A 19,846-nucleotide genomic window follows, 5' to 3' on the forward strand; every position below is an offset into this window, starting at 1 on the left:
CAGTGTCTCTTTACTAGACGTGGATGCTACTGTATTTAGATTGGAGGAAACTTGAGGAGAAAATATAGAAAGTTGACACAATAAGAAATGTATGAATGCACCTACCATTGTATAATAACACCATGCCAATAAAGTCCACGTATATACAGTATCACATGACATTGCTGTACTAGATACAACCCTGAAATTTAACAGCTCTGTACTTGGAATCTGTATGACTTGTACACTCGTTTGTATATCCAGATGGGCAGCTAACTACGTGTTTAACCATATATCTAGCTGCAAACATCCCTTTGGAAAACAAGGAGACTAGAAAATGAGAAACGTCCTTGGCCAGCTGTGTTTTGTGTCCCCTTTCTGATGTTGCATAAGATCTTTTCTGTGTAGAGCCCAACTTCTATTTTAACTTCACCCTAAACAGGTGCAAAACCTTGAGCGGGGTTGGGAAATTGCCTCCTCCCATGGAAAAAACAATGGAAGGGGGATATGGAGAGGGGAAATCCTCACAGAAGTGGTTCACCCAAATCCCTCCATCAAGAGAGGGCAGGGCTTGGTGTTTGTCCTCACACACTGCTGAACTGCCCCAGATCACAGGTTGGGCTCCTAATCCTGCAGATTCCCCTGAGGTCTTCACAGACAGGGAGACACAAAGCCATAGACACAAACGGAGACAGTCACAGGGTTCCTCCTGCTTCTCCCCATTGCTTTTCTCAAGAAAGGGTCCTCAACCCAGAGGGGGCACTATGCCAAAGCGCATCTATATCTTGCCATCAGATTGCTTAAAGCAGAGTAATGTTCCTCATTACTGCTGTGGGGAACTCTGCCTGCTGGCCTGCAGTGGCACCTGGCAATATGTCCCTGACTCCGCTGTAGGATTGCATGAGAGGAGGGGATGGGTGGGTGGGAGCAAAGCCCTTGCTAAGTAGCAAATGTATACAAAAAGTCAAAAACAGTTGAAAGGTGAAGAGATTTGTATTTGATTCACACTTGTATCAGTTTCCCCTCCAATAGGAAAAGTTCCTCTTGTGATAGCCTGCACTTTAAACGTTGGTGAGTTCTTGCGCCTCCCACTGGCTGCCAAGGATGCAGAAGGGACTAAGCCCTCCGGGTGGGTCAGGCTCTGAGTTTTACATATTGCAGTGTGTTGTCAGGCTGCTGAGAGTAGAACTGTGACTGACTTTTTCTTGTTGTCTCGCTTATTCACTCCGCACAGGGGCAGTCAGGACGAGATGGCTACCCGGTAACTCTGCCATGCCATTTATATTTTACTCTCTTCTAAGCTACGCCTCGCATTTTGCTCTTTTTCCATCAGCCATCGCTCTCTTTGCCTGTCTAAGATTTTTTTCTTCCTTTTCTCTCCCTTTAGTGGATATGGTATTTAAGGGATTTAATCTTACAGCTCTAGAGCAGATTGTGCATTGTATACTAATGATTATTGGCTAAATCCTGACTCCCTTCATATTTGTAGGGAGGCCTTACTCAAGCAAACCACTGAGAGCTTGCTGGAGTATAAACTGAGTGAGGACCTTGGGATTTGTCTCCATGTTAATGCTCAGCAGTAGAGGGGCCTCGTTTGGGTGTTGACTTGCTGAAGGAAATGCACAGATAGCTGAAAATGAGCCTTGATGTATCCATATCTAAAAATATCCCAATTGTTCTTTTCTAAAGTGTGTTACAGAATGGGGCACCCTACCACCTCCAACTGTGATCTCACAGCTAAGCAATGCTGACCTCAGTCCCTTGGTGTCAGAGCCGTCCCTTGGGTACAGCAAATCGGGGCGACCGCTCCGGGGCCCGCACTTTGTGGGGCCCCACGGGCCAGTGCAGTTGGCTGGTGCAGTCAGTCCCGGAAGTGACGGTTTGGTCCCGGAAGTGACGGATTTGTAACGTCCACCCCAGGCCCCCTGCCCCACTAGGGACAGCCCTGCTGAGGGTTAGACAACTCTGGGAAGACCCAGGAGTGGTATGAAGCAGTATAGGTAATTCAGTATGTGGTGCTGTTCCCATTTGCACTGGTTCTAAAGGATGCTGCTCAGCCAGAGGGTGTCTTCTTTCTGAGGAGAGAATAAACCAAGGTCCTGGCTATTTTTTTTGTTATGATTTTGTGACACTTACTGCAAGAGTAGGAGTATTAACCTGATTCTGGCCAAATCCCAAATTGTGGATTTACATGTGCCCCACTACCCCATTGTGTAGCTACTGTGTATTTTTAAACACCTGCCATGTTCCACCCCAGAATGGAGCAAGTGCCTGCACTTCAGTGGTGAGCAAAGTGATTGCTCCGTATGCTGTGTGTGCAATCAGTCAGTGAAATCACAATGTACATCCATTAGTGTTACAGTGCACTGCAGTTTTGCAGCTGTTTTTGTGAATAATGTACAGTTCACACTGTGTTGCTTGAATCTCTGTCAGAGCTTCTTGATGTTCCTGCTGTTCCCCTTCTAAGGGACAGGAGATGATTTAGGCTTCTCCTTGCTATGACAGACATCTTTTTAAAAGAAGCTGTTGGGAAAATGCACTTTCTTGTTTTCCTCCTCCTTGTGCTCTAGCTTAATTCCATTTTGGACTCATGCAAACAGCAAAAAGAAAAGGAGGACTTGTGGCACCTTAGAGACTAACAAATTTATTTGAGCATGAGCTTTTGTGAGCTGCAGCTCACTTCATCAGATGCATCCGATGATGTGAGCTGTAGCTTGCGAAAGCTCATGCTCTAATACATTTGTTAGTCTCTAAGGTGCCACAAGTACTTGTTTTGTTTTTGCGGATACAGACTAACACGGCTGCTCCTCTGAAACCATGCAAACAGCAGAAACTTGCAGTGTGTGATGGATGGATAGCTGAAGTGAAAATGGCTAAGGGAAAAAAGAAAAACTTTTCACTTTTCATTTCCCTGGAACTTGTTTTTGAGCCGCCCTGGGAAAAGATTTCCTCAGAGATGCTGGCCTCGCAGATTGGGCAATGTAATAGTAAATTAATTTCTAGGACAAGCCTTTTGTTTCATTACATCAATAGCAGGAAAGTATGTAGTTGCCCTTCTAGTTGGTTTTAATAACTTAAACTCAGTATAAAAACCCATTCTGAAAGGAACAGTAGGAGACCTGCAAGATTCTTTGTAATAATTTATAGTCAATCGGACTGCTTATTTCCAGAGGAAATTACAACTACCATTCATGTAACCTACACCCACTCAGAGTGGTACCCTGTCCCCCTCTAGTGGTGACTGGTTGCATATAGTGGTTGATGAGCCTGCTACAACCTTGGTTAATAGATATAAGTCTATTAGCTCAGGCAAGTAGAGGCACATGCTTTAAGATTCCCAGGTTCAGTGCTCCCTGCTGGTGGTCAATGCAAGGGTGTGGTATTTGGGGGGTATCTCTGTTTAAACGGTCAGTGTTTTCTAATGTAGGTATCTGACAGAGTGTAGCAATTCCTGGGGGTTTTGGTCTTTTAATGGTGACCACTGTGTATCCCTTTTAAAACCTGTCCTGCCTCTGCAGGTCCTGCTCTGACCATATCAACCCCTGCTCCCTCCCCCACATAGTACCATGCACTTTTCCTGAGGTGCTTGACTGCCCCACACACCACTGTTTAGAGTAGCTTCCTTGGGCTGTGTGAACTCAGGGTTAAAGACTTGAGAGGATGTTTGGAGGCAGGATTACTACCTGAACCCATCCTGATTGCCAGTGGCTCCAAGGTCATGGTAACACACTGCAGTTGGCAGCAGCTTGGGAGTTAACCTCTTATAGCTGTGGAAAAGGTTTCTAGGAACACTCCAGCGACAGCGTGGTGAGGTCTCTCAAGCTCCTTGCACTTTCTGCCCAGAGTAGCACTGCTGGCAAGGCCTCAGGTACCTACACATCATCCCTCTCCCCTCAAAAGGACCCAGTCGTCGTGAACAGGGGGAAATGCCAACCCCAGAATGAACATTCATAGCAACACGGACAGCTTTTTGCTAACTGCGAAGTGCCAGGGAACAACCAGTAGAAATCCCTCTGAAGAACAGCAAACACGACTGAACAGAAGTTTATAGAAATGCTTAAGTGGCTTATCAGAGGTTAAGAATTTAATTTATTAAAGATTAAGCATGAAGGTTTTGCTCTAATTGGACCATTCAATAGCAATTTTAGAATGACTTTCTTCTTCAACAGGATGCTGACTAACCATTTATAAATTAGTGCTGCCCTTGGGAAATATTGTTTTGTTGGGTTTGGGTTTGGTTTGTTTTTTTTTTTTTTATCCCAATGATATTTTTGGCACTGCCAAATGCAGTTTTAGTCGCAGGCTCCTGAAAACCAGAAATGATGGAAGGAAATAAATAATTCAGTTTACAGGGCTAGGATACAACCTTACAATCTGCCCTGAGGGAGCATACTAGTCACAATCCCCTTCCTGGTGCCCCCACCACCACAGCGCGGCTGGTCAGAGTACTGGAGGGAAACAGAGTCAGAGCTCCACCTATTCCTCACCCCTGTCTTTCTATCTGCAAGAGGGCAGGAACCTGTTGCTGCCCCACTGTGGCTGCTGTTTCCCTCCTACCCCACTGGGCCCTGCACTCAAGGTAACTCATGCAGTTTCGCTTTAAGATCCTGGTCAAAATAGTTGCAAAACAGAGTGAGCCAAACCTGCCAGTGAGGCTTGCCAAAACTCATCCGAACCCCAGGCTGCTGCTTCCACAGAGCTTTAAGCACAATAAGTAGCTTTATCTAAGAAGGAGGCAAACGTATCTCTCTTTTCTGAAGAGTCCAATGCCCTTTGGAGAGGAAAGCTTAAATAAAAGCAGGCACTTGTGTCTCAGATTCGGTAGCAGCACATGCTGGCCTCCATCACATCCAATTGCTTGATCAGACTGGTCTAATGATTTAGTCACTCCTGAACAGGTAGATGTTTGGGAGGTGGTCTGTGCTACACATGCTGCTGTGGTTAACTCTGTTACTCATTTGTGGTTTATAAAAGAGAGATTAGCTAGCTAGCGGGCTTGCTTTCTGTCCTCTAGCTGTCTCGTACTGCGTATGGAAACCTGAATTCATGTGCAGTCTCTTTAGTGATCATCACTGTGTCAGGATGCCCTTTTGTGAATTTATGATATACAGATGGGAAACACTTGGCAGTGAGGTCAGTTCAGCAGCTTGCCTTCAAGTTAAGTGCAGCTCTGTTCATTGCAGGACATTTCAGGCGGGGCGGGGGGGGGAATGTTATTTACACTACCTGAGGTTTTGACAGTAAAAGAAGAAACAAAAACTTCCCTGATATTTTCAATAACAGGCATTGTTGTGGTAGAAAGGAATTTTGGCTTTGTGTCTGTCGTGTGAGTTTAAAGGAGGATAAAAAGTCCTCCATCTGTTGTGATGCATGGATGGGATGTCTGCTGTCTATTCCACACACGGCTTTTTGACAGTTGATGCAGCTTACATTTTTGGGTCATATTCTACCCTCAGTTACAATTGTATGAGTCAATAGGATTGCATGGCTGTAATGTAGGGCAGAACTTGATGTGATGTAGTCTTCTGAGCAGGTAGAGGGTTGCTCTTTCTACCGTCTTCTAAATTTCCAAGAACAGTGTATTTTTACAAAAGTTGAAAGCAATTCCTTTTAATCTATATATCCCTTATCCAATGAAATAAATACATGTAACCTCTGGCATATTAGGAAATAACAAGTCTAAGTCAAATGGTTCTTCATCCAGGGTCATAAATGCACATGACACTTAAATTTCTGGGACCTCAGTAGAATCCAGCAGATGTACTGGAGTGTTTTGTTACATATGTGGCTATTTTAATCTTGAGTTGATAAAGTTATTTCTATAAGAAGATAAAATAACTATTGTAGAATTTGAAAGGAATGAAACCAATTAGAGTTCTATAGAAATGTAATAGGGTTATAAGAAAAAATATAGAATTTAATAGTGAATTATCTTCTTTCAGGAAGCTTATTGCACCATACTGTAAAATTCTATAGCAGAGGTGTAATACTGTATGAAATTCTGTCGGATGGTTGAATATTATATTAAATTCCATGGACCACAGGTTGAAAACCACTGCTTTAAAGCATCCTGAAAACCAGTTTTAAAGACACTATATAAATAGGCTTGGGAGGATTAGATTTTTATTAGTAAATGTCGATAAATGTCAACTTCACCATACACACACAAGCCAACAACAAAATATTTCCATCAACGATAACTGAAATTTACAGATAGGCAAATTAAGAATGTAATACAGTAAATATCCAGTGATTTAGACTTTCCAGTAAAGTTTGTTACAAATGGACTAGCAAATGAGTAGTAAAAACGGGTATGATTTGTTGGTTTAAGGATATTTAATTTGTATATTTTGATGTATGATGTTGATGATTTCTGTTTTAATGGTTTTTAAAGCTTTAACTCTTTGAAACTCAGCATCTATTGTCATTAAATAACTGTCTCATCCCCTGTAATTTCTTGCAACTGTGAAAATCTAAATTGATAAAAATTGAAAAAATAATGCTTAAAAATAAACATTGATATTGTCTATCGAAATTATAAAAAATAAAAAGCAAATTCTGCCAAGCCTATGTATAAAATAAGGCCCAGATACTGTAATGACATAAGCACATGCATAGCTTTTTGCACAGTCTCGATTGGATCAAGATCTAAGACTAAGGAGAAGTGAAGGAGTAAAATGTTTCATTTTAACTCTAAAACAACTAAAAATATTTTATTGTGCTCATCCTAGCTATGTAGATTGCAATTAAAAACAAAAAAATCCCAAAACTTCTTAGGTAGTTTTAGGCTAGGATGTAATCACTAATTATAGCTTCTGAGTTATTCTAAATGCAGACTTCAGCTGGCAAAACAATAAAGTTAGTAAATTGCCAGAAGACTAACTTTAGCTTTTATATATTTGGTTCAAAATTGGAAAGGAATAAACTTTGTAGCATTCTTGGCAGAGAACACAGCAGAAAACAGCCCTTCTTTTTGTAGCTTTTTTTATGGAAACAATTTTATCACACAGATTATTAAACTATCCTACCCATTGCCAAAGTGATCAACTGTTATTGTCTCTTAACGTTCTCATAACTGCTTGGAGGAGAGGAGGAAAGTGTTTTCATTATGCCTCGTGTCATTGAATCCTCTAGAGATGCACTGTTATTATTGTGAAGCAGTTTGACTCAATCCAATAGTCTGATTATAATTATAATGACTGGGGTAGATGCGTAGTGACCTCCTTGGGGTACTGTTCCTTCTCCCCATTGCTTGGGGATCTAAAACAATTTGAGTTTTAATGTACCATTTTCTCCCATACATAGCCTGAAAACCAGAGGGTGAGGGTGAAGTCCCAGTTTCTAAGAGTCTATCAGATTAGACCTGGAGCAAGTCCACGTCAAAGTTTTGCCTAGAAAAACTCTTCATTCAAATACTATAAAACTTTGACTTTTTATATTTAATCTACTGTTAAGCCTGTCCATACAATGGATGGAACCATGTTAACATCTGACATGTTTAACTAGTATAGTTTAGGCCCTGATCCTACAAAGACTTGACACGCAGCAAGTGGTCCCATTGAAGTGTGTAAAGTTAAGCACATGCGTAAGTTTTGTAGGATCAGGGCCATAGTAAATTTTCTTGCTATCAATGTAGCTGTAGTTCCTTTTATTTTCTGAAATGTTATGAAACCCTGGTATAAACTACTAGGCCACTGATAGCAGAGTTTGATCATCATAGCTCTTAAAATATCCAGTAGTGTGGCTGGGACTAAAAGGAGAATGCCAGAATCAGGATAAACAAGACAAATCGGATATATTCCTTCCCTCCACAAATGATTTGTATTTTGTGCTCTCTTTCTCTCCATGATTCATATATTCACAGGTTCCAAGGTCAGAAGGGACCATTATGATCATGTCTGTCCTAGAGCAGATCTTTTAGATAAATATCTAGTCTTGACATAAAAATTGTCGATGATGGAGACCCCATTGTGACCCTTGGTAAATTGTTCCAATGGTTAATTATTCTCATTGTTCTTCCACTCTGAATTTGTCTAGCTTCAATTTCCAGCCATTGGATCATTTTTATACCTTTCTCTGCCAGACTGAAGAATCCATTATTAAATAGTTGTTCCCCATGTAGGTACTTAAAGACTATAATCAAGTCACTGCTTCAACTTCTCTTTGTTAAGCTAAATATATTGAGCTCCTTGAGTTTGTCACTGTAAGGCATGTTTTCTAATCCTTTAATCATTCTCATGGCTCTTTTCTGAACCCTCTCCAATTTATAACCATCCATCTTGAATTGTGGGCAGCAGAAATTAACACAGGATTCCAACAGTGCTCACACCAGTGCCAAATATAGAGGTAAAATAACCTCCCTACTCCTACTCGAGATTCCCCTGTTTGTGCCTCCCAGCTGTTTTGACCATAGCATCACACTGGGAGCTCCTGTTCAGCTGATTATCTACCATGATCCCAAAACTTTTTCAGAGTCATGGGTTTCCAGGATAGAGTTTCCCATCCTGTAAGCATGGCCTACGTTCTTTGTTCCTAGATGTACGGATTTACATTTAGCTATGTTAAAATGCATATTGGTTGCTTTTACCCAGTCTACCAAGTGATCTAGATTGCTCTGAAACAGTGAACTGTCCCGTTCATTATTTACCACTCCCCCGAGTTTTATGTCATCTGCAAACTTTTATCAGTGATGATTTTATGTTTTCTTCCAGGTCATTGATAAAAATGTTAAATAACATAGGGCCAAGAACTGATCCCTGGGGGGACCGCATTGGAGAAACACCTGCATGATGATGATTCTCCATTTACAGTTACATTTTGAGACCTATCAGGTAGCCAGTTTTTAATCCATTTAATGTGTGCCATGTTAATTTTATATCATTCTAGTTTTAATCAAAATCTGCGCTACCAACTCAAATTCCTTACAGAAGTTCAAGTATATTACGTCAACATTATTACCTTTATCAACCTAACTAGTAATCTCATTTAAAAAAACCGATATCAAGTAGTTTGAGAGGATCTATTTTCCATAAAGCCATGTTGATTTGCATTAATTACATTACACTCCTTTAATTCTTTGTTAATCGAGTCCCCAGTCAGCCGCTCCACTATCTTGCCCTAGACTGATGCCAGGCTGACATGCCTATAGTTATTCAGGTCATTCCATTTACCCATATGAATAACTGGCACGATATTAGCTTTCTTTTCTGCCTTCTGGAACTTCTCCAGTGTTGGAAAATCAACAATAGCTGTCCAGTGAGCTCCACAGCCAGTTCTTTTAAAACACTTGGATTCAAATTATCTGGACCTGCTGATTTAAAAATGTCAAACTTTAGTGGCTTTGTTTGACATCCTCCAGAGATACTAATGAGCCATGCAATGTTCCAATCCATTCAGTAAAAATAACTCTGATCATTTTGGCTAGCTGTCTCCTTTCTCTAAAGCAGTGTATGACAAAGGAGCCAACATGTTCCAAATGAGATCAGGGCCCATTGTGCTAGGCACCATACAAACACATCCCCACCCCACAGGGCTGTCTAACTAAATAAGACAGACAAACAATGGGAATGGAAAGAGACACAGAGTAGTGATTGGTCTATGGTCACACAGCAGGTCAGTGGCACAGCTGGAAATAGAATTCAGATTACTTGATTTCCAATCCAATGCCCAATCCAGTGGACTGGAAAGAGCTACAAAAGGTTCTCACAAAACTGGGTACCTGGGCAACAAAATGGCAGATGAAATTCAATGTTGATAAATGCAAAATAATGCACACTGGAAAACATAATCCCAACTATACATAAAAAATGATGGGGTCTAAATTGGCTGTTACCACTCAAGAAAGAGATCTTGGAGTCATTGTGGATAGTTCTCTTTTAAAAAAAAAAAAAAACACTCACTGTGCAGCAGCAGTTCAAAAAGTGAACAGAATGTTGGGAATCCATTAAAAAAGGGATAGATAATAAGACAGAAAATATTATATTGCCTCTATATAAATCCATGTTATGCCCACATCTTGAATACTGCGTGCAGATGTGGTCGCCCCATCTCAAAAAAGATATGTTGGAATTGGAAAAGGTTCAGAAAAGGGCAACAAAAGTTATTCGGGGTTTGGAATGGCTGCCATATGAGGAGAGATTAATAAGACTGGGTCTTTTCAGCTTGGAAAAGAGACGACTAAGGGGGGATATGATAGAGGTCTATAAAATGGTGACTGGTGTGGAGAAAGTAAATAAGGAAGTGTAATTTACTCCTCATAACACATGAACTAGGAGTCACCAAATGAAATTAATAGGCAGCAGGTTTAAAACAAACAAAAGGAAGTATTTCTTCACACAATGCACAGTCAACTTGTGGAACTCTTTGCCTGATGATTTTGTGAAGGCCTAGAATATAATAGGGTTCAAAAAGGAACTAGATAAGTTCATGGAGGATAGGTCCATCAATGGCTATTAGCCAGAATGGGCAGGGATGGTGTCCCTAGCCTCTGTTTGACAGAAGCAAGCACAGAATGCAACTGCACTGTGTTGTTAGGAAGTGTGCAACGTACGACATTTCATATATAATAAAGTAAATTTTTCTGCGGTTACAGCTCTCTAGTTTTCCATCACCATTCACCACAGTTTCTGACACATAATAACTGAGGTGCATATGTCAGTGCATGGTCCCAGTGGGAGAAGATGTGAACAGAACCTCATCGTGAGGGGGCTTTGGAACATTCCAACAAGCTTGTCGCCTCACGCATTGTTCTGGTAAATATGGATTCTGCAACTGGTAGTCATTGTGTACGCAGTGACTGAGAGTTGAGGAAGCAGTGGGTTCACCAGAAGGAGACAGACAAGGGTAGGAAAATTAGGAAGCCTGCTGCTTCTACTTCCACCGAAACAAATTCCGCTGAGTCACAAAACTGATTTTCAGCTTCAGTCCCGAAGTCCATTTTTGGCTCGGGGAAAAGTCAATGCAAAAAGGACACAGGGAAAGAAAATGGATTGGGGGGAGGGATAGCTCAGTGGTTTGAGCATTGGCCTGCTAAACCCAGGGTTGTGAGTTCAATCCTTGAGGGGGCCATTTGGGATCTGGGGCAAAAATTGGGGATTGGTCCTGCTTTGAGCAGGGGGTTGGACTAGATGACCTCCTGAGGTCCCTTCCAACCCTGATATTCTATGATTCACCAAAATGTTGGCACAAGGCTGGATTCTGTAAAGATTCATATTGAGTAGGACTTTGCTCTGCGAGTAATCCCATTGAAACCAAGGACGCCATTCATGGAGTAAGGTACTACTGCATGGGATGAAGGGTGGCAAAATCTGGCCTAGAATGTTTCCAGCTCTCGGCTCAGCTCTTTATCCTTGACTTAATGGCTTAGACGGGTCCTCGTATGTGGGCTGGAATAGTTACTGTCTATTTGATAGGCTGTCAGTCGGCTTGTTGGTGGGCATTTACATTCTAAAGCTAAAACAGCAGTATACAGATTGGCTTTATAGGAAGCAAAGAAAGGGATGCCTTCTCCTGCTTATGTTAGCAGTGTAGACAGCTGAATTTTCAGGGAGTAAAGAGAAAATGAAGACCAGATGCAAGAAGAATACCATAGACCTTTCCCGCTAACACTTAAATGCAGTGAGATCTTCCCATTATGGAGCCAATTAATGAATTCAAGTCACGTAGGGAAGAAATAAGAACTATTCTATTTTATAAAGGTTCTTATGCATGCTCATCACTCTAGTTTCTAAGCGGCCTGATTCCTTTAGTTGTTCACACTAGTGCCTTACTACACGGTGCTCTGGGACTTGGGAATAGATCGGGGCAAAATATGTGAACTTTGGCCACCCCATTTGCCCTCCAGCTGAGAAACCCACAGGCATATGCAAGAGGGGTAGGACAACTCAGTCAGGTGAATCTTGTGGAATTTCTGAGGCATCATTCCCTAGACATTTGTGGGGGAGTGTTTAGAAGCAGTGGGGCTTCACAAGGAAGAAGGCATCCCTAAGTTCCCAGAGACAAAAGTTGCCATGTGAATGGCTCCCGTCTTCAAGGCTGCTGTCTCCGTACAGTTCAGCTAACTGCCAACATCATGCTATGCAGCACGGCTCCTGTAGTCCCACTACAGTGCCTCCATAGTAGAGGAGGTTAATATGCTTCCAGCTACTAGAGAAGGTACCTTCAAACCATCACCACTCAGCCCCATCACCATTCTGGAAACACACTCTGGGATTTTAACAGCATGTCTGAACTTCAGGGCTCAGTCCTGTAGGTGGCCTGGCTTCAGGCAGTTCCAGGCAGGTGGTTGCACTGTGGTGCCAGCAGCCAGGATGATGATTGGTTTACTAAAGACTCATTCATGCTACGTGGAAAACTTCAACAGCAACAACAAAAAGCTACTGAATAGCTTTTGGCTTTGATCCAAAATCCTGGTTCTGAGCTGAACTTCCCTTTCTATAAAGAACGGAACCAATACGTGGGATCCAAACAGAGGGAGTTGGGATCTGGATATGAACTTTAGGAAGGTACAGTGTATTCACATTCCGCATGTTAGAGAGAGGCTCGTGGTCAAGTCTGGGTCTCGAGGTTTGATTCAGACCCATCACTACTGTTAAGGAATGATTCTCTTAACACAGTAGATCTTATATTTCTGGACTGCGTTTTTCTTCCCTTTCTCATTTCAGGAGACCTTTGAAGCCTTTTTTTCTGCAGGAGTTTCATGTACCTCTGCTCCTTATTCACCGCCTGATGTCATGATCCTTCTGTAACATTATAATAATCTCACAGCAACAAATGGCGATGTTGCAGATTAGAGGATTATGTCTTTGAGTTGGGAAAGAAGCACCAGGATCAGATGAATTCAAGAACCAAGAGTCTGTCTTTTTGCAAATGGCCTTATTAATAGAAAGCACAGGGGGAGCAAATTACAGAAAATGTGTAGTGTAATAAAGAGTTGTCTCCTATTTTTCTAAATTTTCCTTGCAGCGTTAGTGACACGAGGGGTGTTAATTGTTAATTTGTCTCCTTCAGTTTGTAATTTTGATTATGAGAGAGTTTTATAAATCGTAGTTGTCATGAGTGCTGCATGTGCACCTAACTCGTTTCTTACTGTGATGAGAGCTCCAGGGGAATGACCAGAGCAGGAAAAGGAAAACCAGAATTAAATTCTGACCTCTGGCCAGTTGGAACTTTTGCTGCTTTTGGCTGAATTTTAAGAAATGCAAGGAATCCGAACGCAGGCATGGGTGAAATGTGGAGACCTTCCCCAAATTAATACAATAGCCTCAATCTCTGCAGTAACAACCTCCTTTTCTTACGATGGCCACTGGTGCTAATAGAATCAGCTGATGATTGATCCTGCCCAAAACTGTTCAATAAAATAAAATAGAAAAGAGAGAAAGTGGATTAGCATTTATTATTTGTACTGCAGTAGCACCTAGAAGCTCTAGTCGTGGACTAGGGTGCCATTGTGCTAGATGCTGTACAGACAGAACAAAAAGAGACTACCCTGCAGGGTTTCTGTGCATTAGGGCCATTTCTTCCATTCTCTGAACAGCTGCCCAATGAAGAATGAGTTGTTTGAGACGAATTTTCTAAATACTTCTTCATTAGGAAGAACATTACTTGTAAGGTTACGATCAGCCCCAGTAATGACGTGCTGTAACTAAACAGCTGAGACTCTTTTAAAAATAAGTAAATCAATGAAATAGTTTTTAAAGATACATACAGTGGGCTAAAATCTTCTTTGGGAGCCACAGCTGTAACTCTGGTTGTCTCACTGAAGTCAGTTATATGTATGTAGAAATAGAACTGGAACACAACAGGCAAGAGAGGTAAACTCAGTTTTTAATTTAATTTTAAAGACAAAAATTAAAGCCTAATGTTGGGCATCTTATGTCTGGAAGGGAAAGGAGTAAATGCAAAAAAGGAACTCGATCCCTGTAAGTTTCCTAATGCAGAAGTTCTGTAGAACAGCAGAATAATGGAACTGAGGGCAGCTTTAGACCTTGGCCGTAACCAATCGAGTTTTTTTTTCCCCTGAGCTATTAGGAATTTCAGTTTGTGTAGATAACTAAGCACAGGAAAGCCTATGTAAGACCCAGTAAATGTGTTAAGACTGTAGACAGGCTGATCTACAAGAAATGAATAACATATGCCAAGGAATAAATCCTCAGAAACCCCCATTCCTTATGAAGGGTACTCTATTAGCGTACCAGAAAAGCGCACACTCCAAGACACATGGTTAGCTAGACTTTTTGAAAAGAAGGATACTTGAATGCCAGCAGTCATGCCATAAAGAGCTGCTTTTACAGGGAGAAATCAGAAATTACTCACAACTTGACAGTCTGGTAATTCGATGAATTGTCAACATGTGTGATAATCACTTAGTCCTAATAATTGAAGATATCCCCTTAGAGTATTAAGCCAGGCATATTGAGAATGCAACTGTTTGTCTGAAACAGAGCTGCAGCTACTGTATAACCACAGACCGTTCTGTGCAAGATATAGTATACCAAGCAGCTGTTTAACTCTTCAGTATTTTAAGACATAGTTTGTATTTTATGTGCTTTAATCAGTGTCCATCCTTTAAATGAGGACTTTGGCTGCTGTATCAAACACTTAGTTTTCCTAGGTAGCTTCACCATGGTTTATAACACTGTAATTTAGGGTCCTTTCCTGTAAACACCCATTTGAGTATCTTTCCTCACACAAGTTCCATTTACTTCAGAGGGGTTACCTTTGTGAGTCAAGTCACCCATGCACATGCTTTCAGGATCTCTTTCTCAATGAGAACCTGACCTACATAGTGACATAAACATGCATTTTTACGAGGGGATGGAGGTAATCTATAGAATACCATTAGTTTTATTGTCTTTCACCGCAATTTTAGTATAACTTTTATTTCTTTGTGACCAGGTCCAATAACATGTGACTTTAGAAAAACTCTTTAAGCAGAAAGTTACCCTCGAACGTACTTGTGAATTTCTCTGCCATATTCATTTAACAATAATATAAGTGGCGACAACTTTAATTTTGTAAGACCAGTTCTCTGGGGAAGCAGGATGTTTATGCTTGGATTTAGGGATGGTTCTTCCATTGGGAAGACAAAGCGCCCCGCTCCCCGCCCCACCGGGACATTGCAGTTGCATTCATTTAGCCTTTCTGATCCCTGTTTTTTTTCCAGTGGGCATAACAAAGCAGTGGGGGTCCTAGCAATGACTGTAGTAGGCACTTGGGTTCTATGGTGATGAGCACTGTTCAGTACAGGTTACAGGGGTGGGTTTTGACACAGGCATAAATGCTTTCTCTGGTTCTGAAGGTGTATATGTTTCATATATCATCAGACCAAAGGAGTAACTCCATTCAAGTACATTTAATTACACCAGGGATGAATTTGGCCCAATCAATTGCCATTCTCTTTCTAAATGTGGTGCCCATGTGTCCAAAGTTCTAACATAGGCTAAGTGTGGTCCGGCTGGGCACTCTTCAGGCTTGCCAGTGGTGCTCTGCCAAATCTTGGTTCCCTCTTTCCCCTGCGGTATCATACCCACATCTTCAAGTGATCCTTCCAGGGGGACTCCTCAACCCTCCCATACCCCATCTTGATGGTGCCCCTCAGAGGAAACAGTCGGAGATGCTCTCAGCTTGGGAGCTAATTAGGTCCAGCTGGTCCTGGTTCGGCTCAGCATCTTAAAAGCGGGGTGGGGGGACGGCTAGCTTCAGGCCATGGGAAGAGGATAAAGTGGCTTTACAGACCAGACACCAAAGGAGGGAGTTCTGAAGAAACATTAGATCTGCTTTTTTTGTTGGCTTGTGCATTTGCTTTGGAGTTTACTTGCTGTAATGCTGCATGGAAGGAATACAGAGTCCTCAGCCAAATGTGTGTTTTCCTGCTTAAACCAGAACTTCTGAAATAAACCCCACTCCTAATGAGGTATTTTGTGTTCAAATCTGAGCTTGCTATGAAATCTCTCCTTTTACCTTTTTACACCACGGTACTGCCATAGTCTCCAGCCAGGGGTCACTGATACTTACAGCCTGTCTCCAGCCTGCTCCTCCACACGAGTACAAAGTGCACTGACTACATCAGGATCCAACATACTTGAAAGACAAATGTATACACAAACTAAGCTTTGGGTGTCTACCTCTATCCTAGTATCCTCCAACCTAGTATTGTACTTATCTAAGACCAGTAGCTGCTCATGCTACCGGTCTTGGATATTCCCTATTTGTGTTTGTGAGGGATGGCTGATGTATTGGAACATTGCTACCCAACCAGTTCTACTACACTGTTGTCTGCTTTCCTGCTTCCAGTGTGTTTGTGCGTGGAAATTGTGTTGGAGGTTCTGCTTGTTGCGCACGAAAAGCTGAAGATTTACTCCCATGCAGCAAATGTGGAGGAAACCCAGCTGGAATCTAGCAGCGCTGAAAAACAGGGAAGGATTGGCACCAAAAATATATATATATATATAAAGGAGTCAAGAGATGAAGTGCTTGGATGAAATGCCTACATGAAATACTGCTCCAAAATGGTGGCTTACCTGCATTAAAACCGCACAGAATCTGTGTCCTCTCCTGTGTTTGGGCATTAGGTGAAATTCCAACCAAGGTTTAAACACTTGAAAAAAAACTTGCAGGACATATGGAAGTCATTTCAAATCTCAGAAATTTGAGGGGAGCCTTGGGACTGGTTCCCCCATAAAAGTACTTTGTTGTTCTGGAGGAAAATTGGTGCAATGTGATGCACAGATGAGTGAGCAGTGGCTTTTGAAATGAAGCTTAGCAGCCAAGAAGATGTGGCATGTCTGACAGCTTGGCGGGGTTGGGGGGTGGGGCTCTCCTTTCAGAGCTTACAGTGACTTGATTCGTGGGCTAGTTATAAGCTACTACTACTCTTCAAACTCTGCCATTTTCATTGGACAGAGTGGAAGAAATAAATCGTTCTGTTGTTGGAACTATTCACTCTTTTTGCCGAGATAGATCAAAACTTAGTGCCAAGCCTACTCAAGATCACTGTAACAGTCACAAACCCAGAAACCCCTTTTAGCTTCTGTCTTTCAAGAATTTTGCATTTTCAGGTCACTACCTTTTTGATATTTAGCATTACACTTCCAGGTGTATTCCTTAATATTTTGGAGAGCACACCCACCCAAGCAGTAATAACAACAACAAAAAATCATTGTCCTGTGCCAATCTCTCAATCATGTCCTCCACAATCTCATTAAGACAGACATCTGAGAGTAGACTTGGGGCATCCAGGTAAGAGTTGTCATAGGCCAGAGGACTGAACATGTTCTCAGTAAAATGAACATATGAATCATGTCCTCAGTGTGTTAGTGAAGTCTGTTGGTCCTCTATGACAGTGGTTTTCAAACTTCTTTCTTTCTGGCAACCAAGTTGAAAATTGTTGATGCCCGTGACCCAATGGAGCTAGGGATGAGGGGTTTGGGGTGTGGGAGGGGCTCAGGGCTGGGATAGAGGGTTGGGGGTGCAGGGGTGAGGGCTGCAGGGTGGGGCTGGGAATTAGGGGCTCAGGGTGGGGGAGGGGGCTCTGGGCTGGAGCAGGGGATTGGGTGCAGGAGGGGGTCCGGGTTCTAGCCTGGGGGTGCAGGCTCTGGATTGGGGCTGGGGATGAGGGGTTTGGGGTGCAGGAAGGTTGGGGACAGCTCAGGGCTGGGGTAGGGGATTGGGTGCAGGAGGGGGTCAGGGTTCTAGCCTGGGGGTGCAGGCTCTGGATTGGGGCTGGGGATGAGGGGTTTGGGGTGCAGGAAGGTTGGGGGCAGCTCAGGGTTGGGGTAGGGGATTGGGGCGTGGGGTTGGGGTGTGGGCTTACCTCGGGCAGCTCCTGGTCAGCAGCACAGCTGGGGTGCTAAGGCAGGCTTCCTGCCTGTCCTGACACCGCAGACTACGCTGCACCCCGGAAGCGGCCAGCAGCAGGTCCGACTCCTAGTCGGAGGCGCGCAAGCAGTTCTGTGCAGCTCTCGCCCACAGGCATCGCCCCCCCCCCCCATGGAATTGCAGAGCCGGTGCTCAGGGCGGGGACAGCACGTGGAGCCCAATAGTCCCTCGCCACCTAGGAGCTGGACCTGCTGCTGGCCGCTTCCAGGGCACAGCGTGGTGTCAGAACAGGTAGGCACTAGCTTGCCTTAGCTGGGGAGCACCGCTGACAGGACTTTTAACAGACCAATCGGCGGTGCTGACCAGAGCCACCGCAACCCAGTGCCTTAAATTCCACAACCCAGTACTGTGTCGTGACCCGCAGTTTGAAAACCACTGCTCTATGACAGTTGTGTCTGCTCCTTAGGTAAAACAGAGTGAAGCTTCCTCCAGAGTAGAATGAAAAGCTGCAACACTGGATTCTAACAACACTTTGATTATTCACCCTCCATTAAATAACATAACCTCTGCAATGGCTGAGTTTAGTTGCAGAGTTCTCCTGTTTGTTTTGTATCATGGATATTGGTGCTAGCAATTTATTGTTGCTTTCTGCTCTTTTTTCATCAAGGACCTGATACACAGAGTCCTGCAGTCTGGATGCGTATCTTCCTAGAAACAGAGTGAGGAATTTTAACCTTCATTTAATGCAGAACTCTGGCTTATCAGAGGTTGTTTTGTTATGTGTCATCTGATACCTCTGTGGGGAGAGTTTGTTGCTTCTTACTTCTGGTATGGAACACAGCACCATCAGGAAAATGTAGTAATGAGGCAAGCTGAGGGGATTTGGAGACTTTCAGGGTCCCAACCAGAACTGGCAGAAGTCATCTTTAGTGTCTTCTCTGAGTGGAGTGAATGCAGGTGGTCTTTTTAAAAAGGCATACAAGGATTTAGCCTTTGCCAGGGAAAATGCAAGATGGTGGCTGCAGCCCAGTCCCCAGGGAATACTTTAGAAATTCTCTTGTTAGTGTGGAGGGCTTCCTTTTGCAACATTGCTCAAATAATCCCTTTGGAACCAAAAAATGAAGCTCTTAAAGTGTTTGTTTGGGGTCGTATATGATACTGTGTGCAGGACTTCAAGAGTTCCAGGGGGATGGATTTCATGGAACCCATAATTCCCTTATACTTTAAAATGATGTACAATATGTCAACTGAACAGCGAGAGACTAGCTGTGACTCTATCCGGAACAGTGCCAAAAAGGGATCGTAAGAGGATCATGTGCTTGAGGTGAAAGATTATCAAGAAAGCAACTCATCAGTAAACATTTGTGCCACCTAGTCAGAACAATCAATCATCTGGTAACTATTTCCTTTATTCTGGGTGGCTCAAAATAGAAGTATAATCACAAAACAAAAGCAACACTGAAATGTCCCCAGAATTTAGGATAACAAGTTGGCTTGCTGATCATATAGAAGGCAAATGTCTCATTTTCAATACCCTTCCTTGTTTTAGGCTGTGTGGAGGGAGGTTGCTGTCATAAGAATAAAGTAAAGTGGAATACTGTGCAAATTCCTTAAGAAGCCACAGGCTCTGTAAAATGCATATATTTCCCATGGGGGCCTTAAATCAAGCATCACTTCCAAATGCGAGAGAGCAGTCTCTATTCATTGTAATTACTGTCTCCTTCTGTTTTCATGGTGATGGGGCTGACAACCTCTGAACAAAGACATGAAGTAGCTTTCGTTCCAATAATGTGGCTGTTTAAATAAATAACCACTTCTTACTTATCCCTTATTCCCATGATATCTTGCCTTCCTGTCAAATGGAGAAATTCATACACCTCCAAGCCGATACTGTGTACACAACACCTTGGCCTAATCCCTCCCTGTAATAGTCAGTTAGAGAGTACTAAATGCCTTTTCAAAGCTGTACAGCAGATGCAAAGTGTTCTCTCTAACCACTGGTTCAGTAGTTCTAGGGACATAAATCTTTCTGCTTAATTTACTATCAGGA

At 42.6% G+C, this 19,846-nt stretch overlaps 1 protein-coding gene across 1 annotated transcript in view; it reads left to right on the plus strand.

Annotated features, from left to right (window-relative positions):
* The window catches only part of COL23A1 (collagen type XXIII alpha 1 chain), a 346,638-nt gene that overhangs the window by 274,200 nt on the left and 52,592 nt on the right, over positions 1–19,846 (plus strand). Inside the window, exon 5 of the mRNA XM_077824679.1 lies at positions 1,214–1,240. Coding sequence (XP_077680805.1) covers positions 1,214–1,240 — 27 coding nt within the window. The remainder of the gene's footprint in view (positions 1–1,213; positions 1,241–19,846) is intronic.

This window comes from Eretmochelys imbricata, chromosome 8 (genome assembly GCF_965152235.1).
Source record: "Eretmochelys imbricata isolate rEreImb1 chromosome 8, rEreImb1.hap1, whole genome shotgun sequence".
NCBI lineage: Eukaryota > Metazoa > Chordata > Testudines > Cheloniidae > Eretmochelys > Eretmochelys imbricata.